The following is a 15,449-nucleotide window of genomic DNA, read 5'->3' as shown; positions in this document are numbered from 1 at the left end:
TATTTTATTACATGAAAAAAAATCATTTAAAACTCGTAAATATGTTATGAAATGTTTTGTACTATTATTTTTATTACTATTTAATATTTTTAATAAATTAACGTGTTAATTTACGTGTTATTGTTATATCAGTCATAATTAAATTGAATTTCTTGAAGGCTCTATCTAATTTCAAGTGAAATTGAAAAGATGTTATTTCCCATAAATTTTAATTGTTTAATGGTTAATATTACAAGTGATATAGAAATAGGATCCTCTCTTCAAATCTAGTCTAACAATCCTATTCTAAGTTGGATTTGAGTAAAAACCTTAGTCAAGAGGTGTCAAAAAAATACCAAGAAATCGAAACCGGAAAATCGGAGAATCAATTCCGGTTTCGGTCGAAAAAAAAAAAAAACCGGAGACTCCAATTTCGGTCCGCTTTTTGGCAACCTTTCACTCTTCATCACTTCCGCCTCTCTCTTGCTCTCTCTTTCTTCTTCCTGCTCTCCATCTCTTTCTTTCTCACTCTCTGCTTCTTCATCCTCCTTTTCATTGCTGTCCATCTATTTCCTTCTGTCTCATTCTCTCTGGCTCTCTGTTCTCGTTCTCTCTCGCTCTTTGCTTCTACGTTGCGGCGCAGCCACTCCACCTCCACCTAAACAACTACAATCATTTTCAGCCACGCCACTTCTGCAAGTGCTGCCGTCGCCTGCCGCTACGGGACCCACGCCATAGAGTCGCTGGTTTTGAGAGAGACAGCATGTTGGGTGATCTGTTTGATTTTTTTTGGTCTGGTGTGTCTGATTTGTTGGGTTGTTTTTATTTTCTATTTGTTTGGTTTTGATATGTTCTGATCTATTTGTTTTTGACATTTTGTTTTATATTTGTGGGGCTTTGTTTTGTTGGAGAGAAGGGGATGTTGGAGAGAGACGAGAGAGATCTTGGGTGATATGCTTGGTTATGATCTTGCTGTGAAATTTTGCAGGATTATTTTCTTCCGCTGGTATGGTCGTATGGAGACTTGGAGAGAGACGAGAGAAAGGACAAAGAGAGATGCGAAGAAATTTAAAAATAAAAAACAAATTGGACAAAAAGCTAATCATTTATTTAAAAATTGGCCAACTGTATGGCCTAATACCTAAAATAAGACTATTTAAAATAATAAAATAAAATAAAAAATTCGGTTACCCGGTCCGGATAACTAGGTATAAACAGGGGTACCCGATTCCTGATTTTGGCCAATAACCAAGAACGAGGACCCAAATCAAATTCTCATTATTCTGGTTAGGAATAAAACTACTTCAAATTCAGTCTAACAGTCCTACTCCAACCAAGGTCCAAATCAAACTCTAAATACTCCCAAACCAAGTTGAAGTAGGAGACTTGGTCCAAGTTTAACTCCACCTCTATGCCTATAGAAGCCCAGGCCAGGTATAAATCTAAAACTCAAATATATTGAATTATTGTACATCGGGCATACTATTCTCTTAGATACTGACTTAGGCATTAGAGTGAGAGCCGGTGAGTTATCTTAATTGATTATTGTCTTGGAGTGATTACAGGAGCGCAAAGATCGAAGATCAATGACGACTTGAATAACACAAATAATGCGGAGTTCACACCATACATGAAACTATTCCTAACACTATACATTTGAGTTAATTCATGGTCAATATTTTATTTTATTTCTTCTAATGGTGTATTTGATATTGTGTAGTGAATATGTTATCACATCATTTTAAACTTTAAAAAAAAAATAAAAAATGGTGACATGTCCGCATTAAAAAATAAAAATGGAAGATTCGAACTAGTAACCTCTACTTTATAAATAGATTATACTTGTTAATTTAATTGATTACACGCTATTTGTCAAACATATACTATTAATTATTTTATCAATTATGAATTGTCACATTAATTTATATAAAAAAATGTAGTATAAACATTTTTGACCACATTGATTAATACACCGGTTTATAAGAATTTATAATAAAAGTTATAGTTAAGAGCCTAAATATATGTTTTTGCTCCTAACACTGCTATTGCTAAGGACTTCGTGGGTAACATGAATGAGCCGCCAAGGACATGATTTTTGGAAGCACGAAAATACAAAAATAACCATAAGAAATAATTGTGTTAATGGAGGTCCCTTTCTATTTACTTAGAAAAGAAACCCGATTGGAGACGCTTAGTATCAATGATAGATGAAGACGAAGTAGGCCAACTTAATACAGATGTGCGTACCATAAGGGTGGTAGTTAAGTTGGTAGAAGAATTCATTTCATCCTAGTGGTCGCGTGTTCGAATCCGCTTGCAGTAGTAGATGCGTGAACCAGATGCTACTTTGAAGGGGCTCTACTGGCTCACACCTTTATGGGTTGTGATGACGGGCTCGCCTTCCCAGGCAGTAGTTATGGCTCAAACCGGACATTCCACAGCGGGTGGAAACCCCGATAGTAACGCTCAAAGGAAGAAACTACACTGATCGCCCCTTCCCACATTTTAATTAAAATATATATATATATATATATATATATATATAGATGTGCATGAGATAGACGAATAATGCAAATAAACATTGATAGTAATAATATTAATAATAACTAATAAACGAATGTTTGGTTTTATTATCCTACATATTTATACAAGAGGTATGCAAGAGTGTAACAAAAAACATATCATTAAAGCTTTAAAATTACTATTAAATTTGAATTCAATAATAATTTTAAAATTACTTAAAAATTTTAGTGAGACCCAAAAAAAAAGAAAAGAAAAAGTGATATTTAAATACTTTCCCTCAAAAAAGGTCCCACAACCTCCGGCGAGGGAATATCGAAAGGCCCTGAAACGCATCGTTCATTCTAACTCGGTGAGTCGCGAAGCACCTGATTACTCTCTCCCTATCACTATAAATCCTCGTCTCTATTAAAGTTTACAAACCCTGGTATATTCAGTCCTCTCCGCGCCTCCCAAACGGTAAACGCACTTCCATCGCTGGTAAGCTCAGATCCATCGTTATTGTGGAAGTTAACATATATGCCCATTTTTTCTAAAGAAACGGTTGGATTTCCAAAGCATATGAAATTGTTTGTAATTGCAGAGATCTCATCGTTTAATGTGTGTTTTGGCAACTGTTTATGCAAGAATATGACGATTTTTCAAGGCCCAAAAGCTATATATATAGTTTTTTTTTTTTTTTGATGAATAAGAATGATATCTTGTACGGAGACTACATTACGCATATATAAGGCTGTGTATAAGGGTATTATTCCATCTGCGATTGAAAGTTTCAAACTTTAGTGTTTTTCAATCAGAATGTAGATATTTGACTCATTTGAGCTTAGATCTCTCTTTTTGTCTGACAAAACTGGAAGCAATCTTATGGTCTCTGTGGTAGAATTGATTAATTGTGTACTTTTTGAACATACTATCTTAATCACAGACTTCTAAGCTGCCAATTGAAAATGCTGATTTTAACAGTTTATCAATTCATCATGAATAATAACAAAACAATGAAATAAAGGTGTACGTACACGTTTCAGTTTGCTCATTTTTTTGTTTTATTAAGCAAACATGCTTGCTTATTATCTCTTATTTTCTTGTTTTTGATAACATATGTAATAATGGTTGAATTTTTTCGAGGATTAAGTTTGGTTATGTAAGTTTATCCATGGCCTGATCTTGCGGGAGGTCTTGTTAATTTTTCTATACAGTTTTTTGGCCCAGTAGTTTAGTTTAATGAAGTACAGTGAACAAGCACTTATCCTTATATTTTCCTCTGATTATATGCTTGTAGAAGGAATTCTCAAAGTTAGCTACAATGGCAGTCACATTCTATGATGTCAACTCGTCGGTTGGCCTGAAGAAACTTGATGATTACCTCCTTACTCGCAGTTACATTACAAGGTAGGTTTCATTGTGTCACTTTTTTTTATCCTTATCTAAGTGTTGCTTGTCTCGTTCTTCTTGGTCTTGCTTTCTCAAGTCATAATTGAGAAGAAAATGAGAAGCCATGAATAATTATTGCAGTGTTTTGATTTATGGATTAATTATATGGTATGTGAATTATGTCTTGCTCTCTTCAGCTACCAAGCTTCGAAGGATGATATTACTGTATATGGAGCTCTGTCAAAGGCTCCATCAGCTGAATACGTTAATGTCTCTCGGTGGTACAACCATATTGATGCGCTCTTGAGGATCTCGTAAGCTCTTATTAATATTTTTATTGTTAAATTATGAGCTAATTTCCATATTATGTTTCTCAATCCATTTATTTGATTTTGTAGTGGTGTTTCTGGAGAAGGGTGCGGTGTCACTGTGGAGGGATCTGCTCCCATCACCGAGGAGGCAATTGCAACTCCTCCTATTGGTGACACAAAGGCAAGTGCATTCTTCCTTGTTTTGATTGTTTATCTACACATCTTCCTGTTTATGTATTCTTCAGTCTTTGCACGTTTTACCCTACTTTGGGTCAATTGGACGTGATGTTTATCTTGCTCCTAGACGCTTTCTTGAGGTCAATCTGGGTGTATTTAGTTGACAGGTCTTGACTACCAGTGCTTGCTGTCGGTTTCTTTTAAATTTTAGAGACTTCTTTAAGAGACTTTAATCTCATACTAGATCAAATATAATGCTTTCAGGCTGCAGCTGCTGAGGATGATGATGATGATGATGTTGACCTTTTCGGTGAAGAGACTGAAGAGGAGAAGAAGGCTGCGGAAGAACGTGCTGCTGCAGTTAAGAAATCTGCCAAAAAGAAAGACTGTGAGTTTTATGGCTTGTGTTTATGCTGCTAAGTTGCTTTTAAATATGTTCTATTGTCTTCCCTCCCTCTGGTATTCACACGAGTATTTTTTTTTTTAAACTACCTTTATCAGCTGGCAAGTCATCAGTTCTTTTGGACGTGAAGCCATGGGATGATGAAACTGACATGAAAAAGCTCGAGGAAGCAGTGAGAAGTGTTGAGATGGAAGGGTTGTTTTGGGGAGCATGTATGTTTTTTTTCATCTTGATTCTGCTTCTTATTACTTTTGAACTTTTGAAAGGAATCAAACCTTAAGGCTTTGTCTTTCCTCCAATTTTATAGAAATTCTCTTTTCGTCTGGATTTTCCATTAATAGACCATGCTTTTTGTTAATTTAGGACAGTTCCTTTCTCATTTTTCTTGTGTTGTGTTAATCTTTTGTTCTCTTCACAACATATTATATGTTTCTGATTCTGACATTAATTTTAATGCTTGTCACAGCTAAACTCGTAGCAGTTGGGTATGGTATCAAGAAATTGCAGATAATGCTTAGCATTGTGGATGACTTGGTATCTGTTGACGATCTCATTGAGGAACGTCTTACAGTTGAACCAATTAATGAGTATGTTCAGAGCTGTGACATTGTTGCCTTCAACAAAATATGTAAGTAGGGTTATAAGCTTTTTCTCATACTAGTCAATTTATGCCAGAACTGTTTGGTTGCGTAGTGATCAACGAATCACTATGGAATCGCCTGATTTTGTCCACAGAATTCTTGTACGCCTAATTTGCACATTTTCTGAGTGTTGATATCTTGTTTGTCTTTGCCTGATTCTCCTTGCAGAATTGGAGGATACGCTTGTCTGTTTGTTGGTGCGGGGAGGTTGCGGTCGTGGAGGGATTGAAAACCTGAAGTTATGGCTACTCTGTATTTCTCTTTTTGATCCACAGAACTCTATATTCCAATTTTTGTTTGTTGGGACGTGCATTTTTAGTGATTGATTATGCTTCCAGAGAAGCAAATGGTGTCTATTATTACTTAATTTATGATCTTGGTATATGGAATAATGTCTTGACCATATCTATATCTCCTAGCCTAATATCTTGTCTGTATGTGTATTTCTTATCTGACTTTTGCACTATCTATATTCTAGATAGTTTTTGTCCCGTGTATATGGGTTGCGCCCCTCTGCGCTCTTTTTTTATATCATCATTACTTATCAAAAAAGATAGTTTTTGTTACGGTGCCTAAATAAGTTACTATGAATTTAGAATTCAGGCAGGGAATTTCAGTGGATCAGGTTAGGAATTCGAGCAGATCCTGATCCTGGCTACTCTTGGTTATTCTTCAAAATGAGAATGTACAGAATAATAATAATAAAAAAAAGTGCAAAATCTGTTGGATCTAGTGGCCTAAGGTAAGTGTATTCGACAGAATGCACAATTTGTGGACATTTTGTTCTTGAATCATTTGCAAATTTCTTCAGGATTGAGAAGGGATGGTGATAAAGGAAAGCCAGTTGAAGTAAATGATCACAATATTACCATTGGCCATTCCACAAATGAACGGATGGAATTGCCAACGGTAAATTCCACCATTCGAAAATGCAAACCAATTCAATGTTGGGAAAATTTCTAACAATGGCCGATTCCAGTGTCGTGGTGATTAACTTGTATGAATATTGTAATAAAAGTTAAGTACTTGAGCATTTTTCATCTAACAAAGCCTGAAGATAAGTGCTTTGTATAGAAGATACCGGATGAATATGTTTTTGAAAGCTTAGAAACCTGTTCTATTCAGTCCCTTTTCAGAGATATCCAATCTCTTCTATCTAAATCTTTCATTTGATCTACCATCAAAATCTACCGCAATACCAATGCAATATACTACATTTTTACTTCAAAATTATCTTACAATATTAAATTGGCATATTAGTATTGTAGAATAATTGGTGGACAAAAATGTTGATTTTCATTACTCTTTTACTAAACAAACAGTCTTAAAGTGACATCACTTAAAAGTATTCCCATTCTTCACCTTCCTTTCTCCTTTACCCAATTATGAGAAAAAATAAAAAAATAAAAAAAGCTTAGCTAGAGAAGAAGGACAAAATTTTTCTCCAAATTTAGTTGAAAAAATTTCTTCAAATTTAATGTATTTGTTAACAGGTTTTTATGAAGAAGTTTAGAGGGAGAAGATGAAACTGCTGTATTATTCAGCTTGTTATTAACCTAATACAAATATCCTTATATAGGGTTAGGAAAAGCACACCAGATCTAAGTAGGACAGCCGCATGGGATAAGCTTTTGGGAAAACGAATCAAACCGTTAATATTTAAAATTTAATTATTTTCCCAAATCCAACGGTTGCAAATTAGAGAACCCAAATTTAACCTAAGTATATCATCTCTGATCTCTCCATTCTCTCGACTCTCCTCTCTCAGTCGCCACCATCCTCCTCGCCTCCTATCTCTGTTGTCGCTCCCACCACTCCCCCAGTGCCCCCAACAGCAACCACCACCACCACCGCAGCAACCACACACCTCGACGCCTGGCTGAAGCTGAACGGCTCGTGCCCGGTTTCCAGGAACTTGCCGCTGCCAACCCCGCTGTCCACGCCGCTCGCGGAGGTCGTTTCACTCTCGCAGTACGCCGCGGATTGGAGGCGGAGGAGGTGATAAGATTTGTGGGTTTTTCTTTTCTTTTTGGGTTTTTTTTTCTCCGTTTCTTCTTGGGTGGTGGATGGTTTGGGGTTTTGCCGTTTGATGTGTTTGTTTGGTTGCCCAGAAAAATGTGTAAATATTTTTGGATAGATAGGTATTGGGGTTTCTGTTTTTTACTGAATTATGGTTTGTGTTTGATGAAATTAGAGCAGAAAAAGTATCTTCGCCTTATTAAACAGATGGGTGTTGGTCTTTCACATAATATTGAATTCTAGGATTGAATCATTTTTGCCAAATGCATGTACATATACATCCCAAAATTAATCGAGCTTGAGCTCGAGCTCGAACAGGGTTCCAACCCTATCGAGCCGCGCTCGAGCAACATTTCTAGGCTCGTGTCGACGTCGAGCTCGAGCCTGGCCTCAAAGTAAACGAGCCGAGCCCGGACAAGCCAAGCTCGCCCAAGCTCGTGCAATATATAAGGCTGTGTATAAGGGTATTATTCCATCTGCGATTGAAAGTTTCGAACTTCAGTTTTTTTCAATCAGAATGTAGATATTTGAGCTTAGATCTCTCTTTTTGTCTGACAAAACTGGAAGCAATCTTATGGTCTCTGGTAGAATTGATTAATTATGCACTTTTTGAACATACTATCTTAATCACAGACTTCTAAGCTGCCAATTGAAAATGCTGATTTTTAACAGTTTATCAATTCATCATGAATAATAACAAAACAATGAAATAAGGGTTTATACGTACACGTTTCAGTTTGCTCATTTTTTTGTTTTGTTGAGCAAACATGCTTGCTTATTATCTCTTATTTTCTTGCTTTTGACAACATATGTAATAAAGGTTAAATTTTTTCGAGGATTAAGTTTGGTTATGTAAGTTTATCCATGGCCTGTTTTTGCGGGAGGTCTAGTTAATTTGTCTATACAGTTTTTTGGCCCAGTAGTTTAGTTTAATGCAGTACAGTGAACAAGCATTTATCCTTATCTTTTCCTCTGATAATATGCTTGTAGAAGGAATTCTCAAAGTTAGCTACAATGGCAGTCACATTCTATGATGTCAACTCGCCGGCTGGCCTGAAGAAACTTGATGATTACCTCCTTACTCGCAGTTACATTACAAGGTAGGTTTCATTGTGTCACTTTTTTTTATCCTTATCTAAGTGTTGCTTGTCTCGTTCTTCTTGGTCTTGCTTTCTCAAGTCATAATTGAGAAGAAAATGAGAAGCCATGAATAATTATTGCAGTGTTTTGATTTATGGATTAATTATATGGTATGTGAATTATGTCTTGCTCTCTTCAGCTACCAAGCTTCAAAGGATGATATTACTGTATATGGAGCTCTTTCAAAGGCTCCATCAGCTGAATACGTTAATGTCTCTCGGTGGTACAACCATATTGATGCGCTCTTGAGGATCTCGTAAGCTCTTATTAATATTTTTATTGTTAAATTATGAGCTAATTTCCATATTATGTTTCTCAATCCATTTATTTGATTTTGTAGTGGTGTTTCTGAAGAAGGGTGCGGTGTCACTGTGGAGGGATCTGCTCCCATCACTGAGGAGGCAATTGCAACTCCTCCTATTGGTGACACAAAGGCAAGTGCATTCTTCCTTGTTTTGATTGTTCATCTACACATCTTCCTGTTTATGTATTCTTCAGTCTTTGCACCTTTTACCCTACTTTGGGTCAATTGGACGTGATGTTTATCTTGCTCCTTGACGCTTTCTTGAGGTCAATCTGGGTGTATTTAGTTGACAAGTCTTGACTACCAGTGCTTGCTGTCGGTTTCTTTTAAATTTTAGAGACTTCTTTAAGAGACTTTAATCTCATACTAGATCAAATATAATGCTTTCAGGCTGCAGCTGCTGAGGATGATGATGATGATGATGTTGACCTTTTCGGTGAAGAGACTGAAGAGGAGAAGAAGGCTGCGGAAGAACGTGCTGCTGCAGTTAAGAAATCTGCCAAAAAGAAAGACTGTGAGTTTTATGGCTTGTGTTTATTCTGCTAAGTTGCTTTTAAATATGTTCTATTGTCTTCCCTCCCTCTGGTATTCACACGAGTATTTTTTTTTTTAAACTACCTTTATCAGCTGGCAAGTCATCAGTTCTTTTGGACGTGAAGCCATGGGATGATGAAACTGACATGAAAAAGCTCGAGGAAGCAGTGAGAAGTGTTGAGATGGAAGGGTTGTTTTGGGGAGCATGTATGTTTTTTTTCATCTTGATTCTGCTTCTTATTACTTTTGAACTTTAGAAAGGAATCAAACCTTAAGGCTTTGTCTTTCCTCCAATTTTATAGAAATTCTCTTTTTGTCTGGATTTTCCATTAATAGACCATGCTTTTTGTTAATTTAGGACAGTTCCTTTCTCATTTTTCTTGTGTTGTGTTAATCTTTTGTTCTCTTCACAACATATTATATGTTTCTGATTCTGACATTAATTTTAATGCTTGTCACAGCTAAACTCGTAGCAGTTGGGTATGGTATCAAGAAATTGCAGATAATGCTTAGCATTGTGGATGACTTGGTATCTGTTGACGATCTCATTGAGGAACGTCTTACGGTTGAACCAATTAATGAGTATGTCCAGAGCTGTGACATCGTTGCCTTCAACAAAATATGTAAGTAGGGTTATAAGCTTTTTCTCGTACTAGTCAATTTATGCCAGAACAACTGTTTGGTTGCATAGTGATCAACGAATCACTATGGAATCGCCTGATTTTGTCCACAGAATTCTTGTACGCCTAATTTGCACATTTTCTGAGTGTTGATATCTTGTTTGCCTTTGCCTGATTCTCCTTGCAGAATTGGAGGATACGCTTGTCTGTTTGTTGGTGCTGGGGAGGTTGCAGTCGTGGAGGGATTGAAAACCTGAAATTATGGCTACTCTGTATTTCTCTTTTTGATCCACGAAACTCTATATTCCAATTTTTGTTTGTTGTGACATGCATTTTTAGTGATTGATTATGCTTCCAGAGAAGCAAATGGTGCCTATTAGTACGTAATTTATGATCTTGGTATATTGAATAATGTCTTGACCATATATCTATATCTCTTAGCCTAATATCTTGTCTGTATGTGTATTTCTTATCTGACTTTTGCACTATCTATATTCTAGATAGTTTTTGTTACGGTGCCTAAATAAGTTATTATGAATTTAGAATTCAGGCAGGGAATTTCAGTGGATCAGGTTAGGAATTCGAGCAGATCCCGATCCCGGCTACTCTTGGGTATTCTTCAAAATCAGTATGTACAGAATAATAATAATAATAAAAGTGCAAAATCTGTTGGATCTAGTGGCCTAAGGTAAGTGTATTCGACAGAATGCACAATTTGTGGACATTTTGTTCTTGAATCATTTGCAAATTTCTTCAGGATTGAGAAGGGATGGTGATAAAGGAAAGCCAGTTGAAGTAAATGATCACAATATTACCATTGGCCATTCCACAAATGAACGGATGGAATTGCCAACGGTAAATTCCACCATTCGAAAATGCAAACCAATTCAATGTTGGGTAAAAGTTCTAACAATGGCCGATTCCAGTGTCGTGGTGATTAACTTGTATGAATATTGTAATAAAAGTTAAGTACTTGAGCATTTTTCATCTAACAAAGCCTGAAGATAAGTGCTTTGTAGTTTGTATAGAAGATACCGGATGAATATGTTTTTGAAAGCTTAGAACCTGTTCTATTCAGTCCCTTTTCAGAGATATCCAATCTCTTCTATCTAAATCTTTCATTTGATCTACCTTCAAAATCTACCGCAATGCCAATGCAATATACTACATTTTTACTTCAAAATTATCTTACAATATTAAATTGGTAATTATCTTACAATATTAAATTGGCATATTAGTATTGTAGAATAATTGGTGGACAAAAATGTTGATTTTCATTACTCTTTTACTAAACAAACAGTCTTAAAGTGACATCACTTAAAAGTATTCCCATTCTTCACCTTCCTTTCTCCTTTACCCAATTATGAGAAAAAAAATAAAATAAAAAAAGCTTGAAAAAATTTCTTCAAATTTAATGTATTTGTTAACAGGTTTTTATGAAGAAGTTTAGAGGGAGAAGATGAAACTGCTGTATTATTCAGCTTGTTATTAACCTAATACAAATATCCTTATATAGGGTTAGGAAAAGCACACCAGATCTAAGTAGGACAGCCGCATGGGATAAGCTTTTGGGAAAACGAATCAAACCGTTAATATTTAAAATTTAATTATTTTTCCAAATCTAACGGTTGCAAATTAGAGAACCCAAATTTAACCTAAGTATATCATCTCTGATCTCTCCATTCTCTCGACTCTCCTCTCTCAGTCTCCACCATCCTCCTCGCCTCCTATCTCTGTTGTCGCTCCCACCACTCCCCCAGTGCCCCCAACAGCAACCACCACCACCACCGCAGCAACCACACACCTCGACGCCTGGCTGAAGCTGAACGGCTCGTGCCCGGTTTCCAGGAACTTGCCGCTGCCAACCCCGCTGTCCACGCCGCTCGCGGAGGTCGTTTCACTCTCGCAGTACGCCGCGGATTGGAGGCGGAGGAGGTGATAAGATTTGTGGGTTTTTCTTTTCTTTTTGGGTTTTTTTTTCTCCGTTTCTTCTTGGGTGGTGGATGGTTTGGGGTTTTGCCGTTTGATGTGTTTGTTTGGTTGCCCAGAAAAATGTGTAAATATTTTTGGATAGATAGGTATTGGGGTTTCTGTTTTTTACTGAATTATGGTTTGTGTTTGATGAAATTAGAGCAGAAAAAGTATCTTCGCCTTATTAAACAGATGGGTGTTGGTCTTTCACATAATATTGAATTCTAGGATTGAATCATTTTTGCCAAATGCATGTACATATACATCCCAAAATTAATCGAGCTTGAGCTCGAGCTCGAACAGGGTTCCAACCCTATCGAGCCGAGCTCGAGCAACATTTCTAGGCTCGTGTCGACGTCGAGCTCGAGCCTGGCCTCAAAGTAAACGAGCCGAGCCCGGACAAGCCAAGCTCGCCCAAGCTCGTGCAATATATAAGGCTGTGTATAAGGGTATTATTCCATCTGCGATTGAAAGTTTCGAACTTCAGTTTTTTTCAATCAGAATGTAGATATTTGAGCTTAGATCTCTCTTTTTGTCTGACAAAACTGGAAGCAATCTTATGGTCTCTGGTAGAATTGATTAATTATGCACTTTTTGAACATACTATCTTAATCACAGACTTCTAAGCTGCCAATTGAAAATGCTGATTTTTAACAGTTTATCAATTCATCATGAATAATAACAAAACAATGAAATAAGGGTTTATACGTACACGTTTCAGTTTGCTCATTTTTTTGTTTTGTTGAGCAAACATGCTTGCTTATTATCTCTTATTTTCTTGTTTTTGACAACATATGTAATAAAGGTTAAATTTTTTCGAGGATTAAGTTTGGTTATGTAAGTTTATCCATGGCCTGTTTTTGCGGGAGGTCTAGTTAATTTGTCTATACAGTTTTTTGGCCCAGTAGTTTAGTTTAATGCAGTACAGTGAACAAGCATTTATCCTTATCTTTTCCTCTGATAATATGCTTGTAGAAGGAATTCTCAAAGTTAGCTACAATGGCAGTCACATTCTATGATGTCAACTCGCCGGCTGGCCTGAAGAAACTTGATGATTACCTCCTTACTCGCAGTTACATTACAAGGTAGGTTTCATTGTGTCACTTTTTTTTTATCCTTATCTAAGTGTTGCTTGTCTCGTTTTCTTGGTCTTGCTTTCTCAAGTCATAGTTGAGAAGAAAATGAGAAGCCATGAATAATTATTGCAGTGTTTTGATTTATGGATTAATTATATGGTATGTGAATTATGTCTTGCTCTCTTCAGCTACCAAGCTTCAAAGGATGATATTACTGTATATGGAGCTCTTTCAAAGGCTCCATCAGCTGAATACGTTAATGTCTCTCGGTGGTACAACCATATCGATGCGCTCTTGAGGATCTCGTAAGCTCTTTTTAATATTTTTATTGTTAAATTATGAGCTAATTTCCATATTATGTTTCTTAATCCATTTATCGATGCACCCTTGAGGATCTCGTAAGCTCTTATTAATATTTTTATCATTAAATTATGAGCTAATTTCCATATTATGTTTCTCAATCCATTTATTTGATTTTGTAGTGGTGTTTCTGGAGAAGGGTGCGGTGTCACTGTGGAGGGATCTGCTCCCATCACTGAGGAGGCAATTGCAACTCCTCCTATTGGTGACACAAAGGCAAGTGCATTCTTCCTTGTTTTGGTTGTTCATCTACACATCTTCCTGTTTATGTATTCCTCAGTCTTTGCACCTTTTACCCTATTGGGTCAATTGGACGTGATGTTTATTTTGCTCCAAGACGCTTTCTTGAGGTCGATCTGGGTGTATTTAGTTGGCAAGTCTTGACTACCAGTGCTTGCTGTCGGTTTCTTTTAAATTTTAGAGACTTCTTTAAGAGACTTTAATCTCATACTAGATCAAATATAATGCTTTCAGGCTGCAGCTGCTGAGGATGATGATGATGATGATGTTGACCTTTTCGGTGAAGAGACTGAAGAGGAGAAGAAGGCTGCGGAAGAACGTGCTGCTGCAGTTAAGAAATCTGCCAAAAAGAAAGACTGTGAGTTTTATGGCTTATGTTTATGCTGCTAAGTTGCTTTTAAATATGTTCTATTGTCTTCCCTCCCTCTGGTATTCACACGAGTATTTTTTTTTTTTTAAACTACCTTTATCAGCTGGCAAGTCATCAGTTCTTTTGGACGTGAAGCCATGGGATGATGAAACTGACATGAAAAAGCTTGAGGAAGCAGTGAGAAGTGTTGAGATGGAAGGGTTGTTTTGGGGAGCATGTATGTTTTTCATCTTGATTCTGCTTCCTATTACTTTTGAACTTTAGAAAGGAAACAAACCTTAAGGCTTTGTCTTTCCTCCAATTTTATAGAAATTCTCTTTTCGGCTGGATTTACCATCAGCCACTTGGCGTTTGATAAAAACTTTGTTTTCCATTATTAGACCTTGTTTTTTGTTAATTTAGGACAGTTCCTTTCTCATTTTTTAATCTTTTGTTGTCTTCACAACATATTATATGTTTCTGACTCTGACATTAATTTTAATGCTTGTCACAGCTAAACTCGTAGCAGTTGGGTATGGTATCAAGAAATTGCAGATAATGCTTAGCATTGTGGATGACTTGGTATCTGTTGACGATCTCATTGAGGAACGTCTTACAGTTGAACCAATTAATGAGTATGTCCAGAGCTGTGACATTGTTGCCTTCAACAAAATATGTAAGTAGGGTTATAAGCTTTTTCCCGTACTAGTCAATTTATGCCAGAACAACTGTTTGGTTGCGTAGTGATCAACGAATCACTATGGAATCGCCTGATTTTGTCCACAGAATTCTTGTACGCCTAATTTGCACATTTTCTGAGTGTTGATATCTTGTTTGCCTTTGCCGGATTCTCCTTGCAGAATTGGAGGATACGCTTGTCTGTTTGTTGGTGCTGGGGAGGTTGCAGTCGTGGAGGGATTGAAAACCTGAAATTATGGCTACTCTGTATTTCTCTTTTTGATCCACAAAACTCTATATTCCAATTTTTGTTTGTTGTGACGTGCATTTTTAGTGATTGATTATGCTTCCAGAGAAGCAAATGGTGCCTATTATTACGTAATTTATGATCTTGGTATATTGAATAATGTCTTGACCATATATCTATATCTCTTAGCCTAATATCTTGTCTGTATGTGTATTTCTTATTTGACATTTGCACCATCTATATTCTAGATAGTTGTTACGGTGCCTAAATAAGTTATTATGAATTTAGAATTCAGTCTGGGAATTTCAGTGGATCAGGTTAGGAATTCGTGCAGATCCCGATCCTGGCTACTCTTGGGTATTCTTCAAAATGAGAATGTACAGAATAATACAAAAAAAAAAAAAAAAAAGTACAAAATCTGCTGGATCTAGTGGCCTAAGGTAAGTGTGTTCGACAGAATGCACAATTTGTGGACATTTTGTTCTTGAGTCATTTGCAAATTTCTTCAG

General features: G+C 36.5%; 3 protein-coding genes across 11 annotated transcripts in view; all 3 read left to right on the top strand.

Moving 5' to 3' along the window:
* LOC132173834 (elongation factor 1-delta-like) overlaps positions 1-5,805 on the top strand; it is a 6,108-nt gene extending 303 nt beyond the window's left edge. Inside the window, exons 1-8 of one of the 3 annotated variants that reach the window (XM_059585463.1) lie at positions 2,870-2,979; positions 3,779-3,888; positions 4,068-4,184; positions 4,269-4,362; positions 4,623-4,746; positions 4,860-4,973; positions 5,228-5,389; positions 5,571-5,805. In XM_059585463.1, coding sequence (XP_059441446.1) covers positions 3,803-3,888; positions 4,068-4,184; positions 4,269-4,362; positions 4,623-4,746; positions 4,860-4,973; positions 5,228-5,389; positions 5,571-5,572 — 699 coding nt within the window. In that variant the 5' untranslated portion in view covers positions 2,870-2,979; positions 3,779-3,802 and the 3' untranslated portion in view covers positions 5,573-5,805. Of the gene's footprint in view, positions 1-2,869; positions 2,980-3,778; positions 3,889-4,067; positions 4,185-4,268; positions 4,363-4,622; positions 4,747-4,859; positions 4,974-5,227; positions 5,398-5,570 lie in introns of those variants that run through there. The other 2 variants (XM_059585461.1, XM_059585462.1) reach the window with 2 other exon arrangements.
* Positions 5,806-7,151: 1,346 nt separating this feature from the next.
* LOC132173833 (elongation factor 1-delta-like) lies at positions 7,152-10,465 on the top strand. 4 transcript variants are annotated; one of them, XM_059585459.1, is made up of 8 exons: positions 7,152-7,400; positions 8,412-8,521; positions 8,701-8,817; positions 8,902-8,995; positions 9,256-9,379; positions 9,493-9,606; positions 9,861-10,022; positions 10,207-10,465. In XM_059585459.1, coding segments are annotated over exons 2-8 (699 nt in total). In that variant the 5' UTR covers positions 7,152-7,400; positions 8,412-8,435; the 3' UTR covers positions 10,209-10,465. The 4 variants fall into 4 exon arrangements, with proteins under 4 accessions (XP_059441442.1, XP_059441439.1, XP_059441440.1 ...); XM_059585456.1 differs by lacking the exon at positions 10,207-10,465 and having other exon boundaries at positions 9,861-10,030; XM_059585457.1 differs by lacking the exon at positions 10,207-10,465 and having other exon boundaries at positions 7,152-7,412; positions 9,861-10,030.
* Positions 10,466-11,703: 1,238 nt separating this feature from the next.
* On the top strand, positions 11,704-15,134 carry LOC132176219 (elongation factor 1-delta-like). 4 transcript variants are annotated; one of them, XM_059588361.1, is made up of 8 exons: positions 11,705-11,954; positions 12,966-13,075; positions 13,255-13,371; positions 13,549-13,642; positions 13,901-14,024; positions 14,140-14,253; positions 14,530-14,691; positions 14,876-15,134. In XM_059588361.1, coding segments are annotated over exons 2-8 (699 nt in total). In that variant the 5' UTR covers positions 11,705-11,954; positions 12,966-12,989; the 3' UTR covers positions 14,878-15,134. The 4 variants fall into 4 exon arrangements, with proteins under 4 accessions (XP_059444341.1, XP_059444342.1, XP_059444344.1 ...); XM_059588358.1 differs by lacking the exon at positions 14,876-15,134 and having other exon boundaries at positions 11,704-11,954; positions 14,530-14,699; XM_059588359.1 differs by lacking the exon at positions 14,876-15,134 and having other exon boundaries at positions 11,704-11,966; positions 14,530-14,699.
* The last annotated feature ends 315 nt before the right edge of the window (positions 15,135-15,449 follow it).

The sequence above is a fragment of the Corylus avellana genome, chromosome ca3 (assembly GCF_901000735.1).
Source record: "Corylus avellana chromosome ca3, CavTom2PMs-1.0".
NCBI classification, from domain to species: Eukaryota; Viridiplantae; Streptophyta; class Magnoliopsida; order Fagales; family Betulaceae; genus Corylus; species Corylus avellana.
The sequence above is the reverse complement of the archived record's forward strand: the minus strand, read 5'-3'. Positions and strand labels throughout refer to the sequence as shown.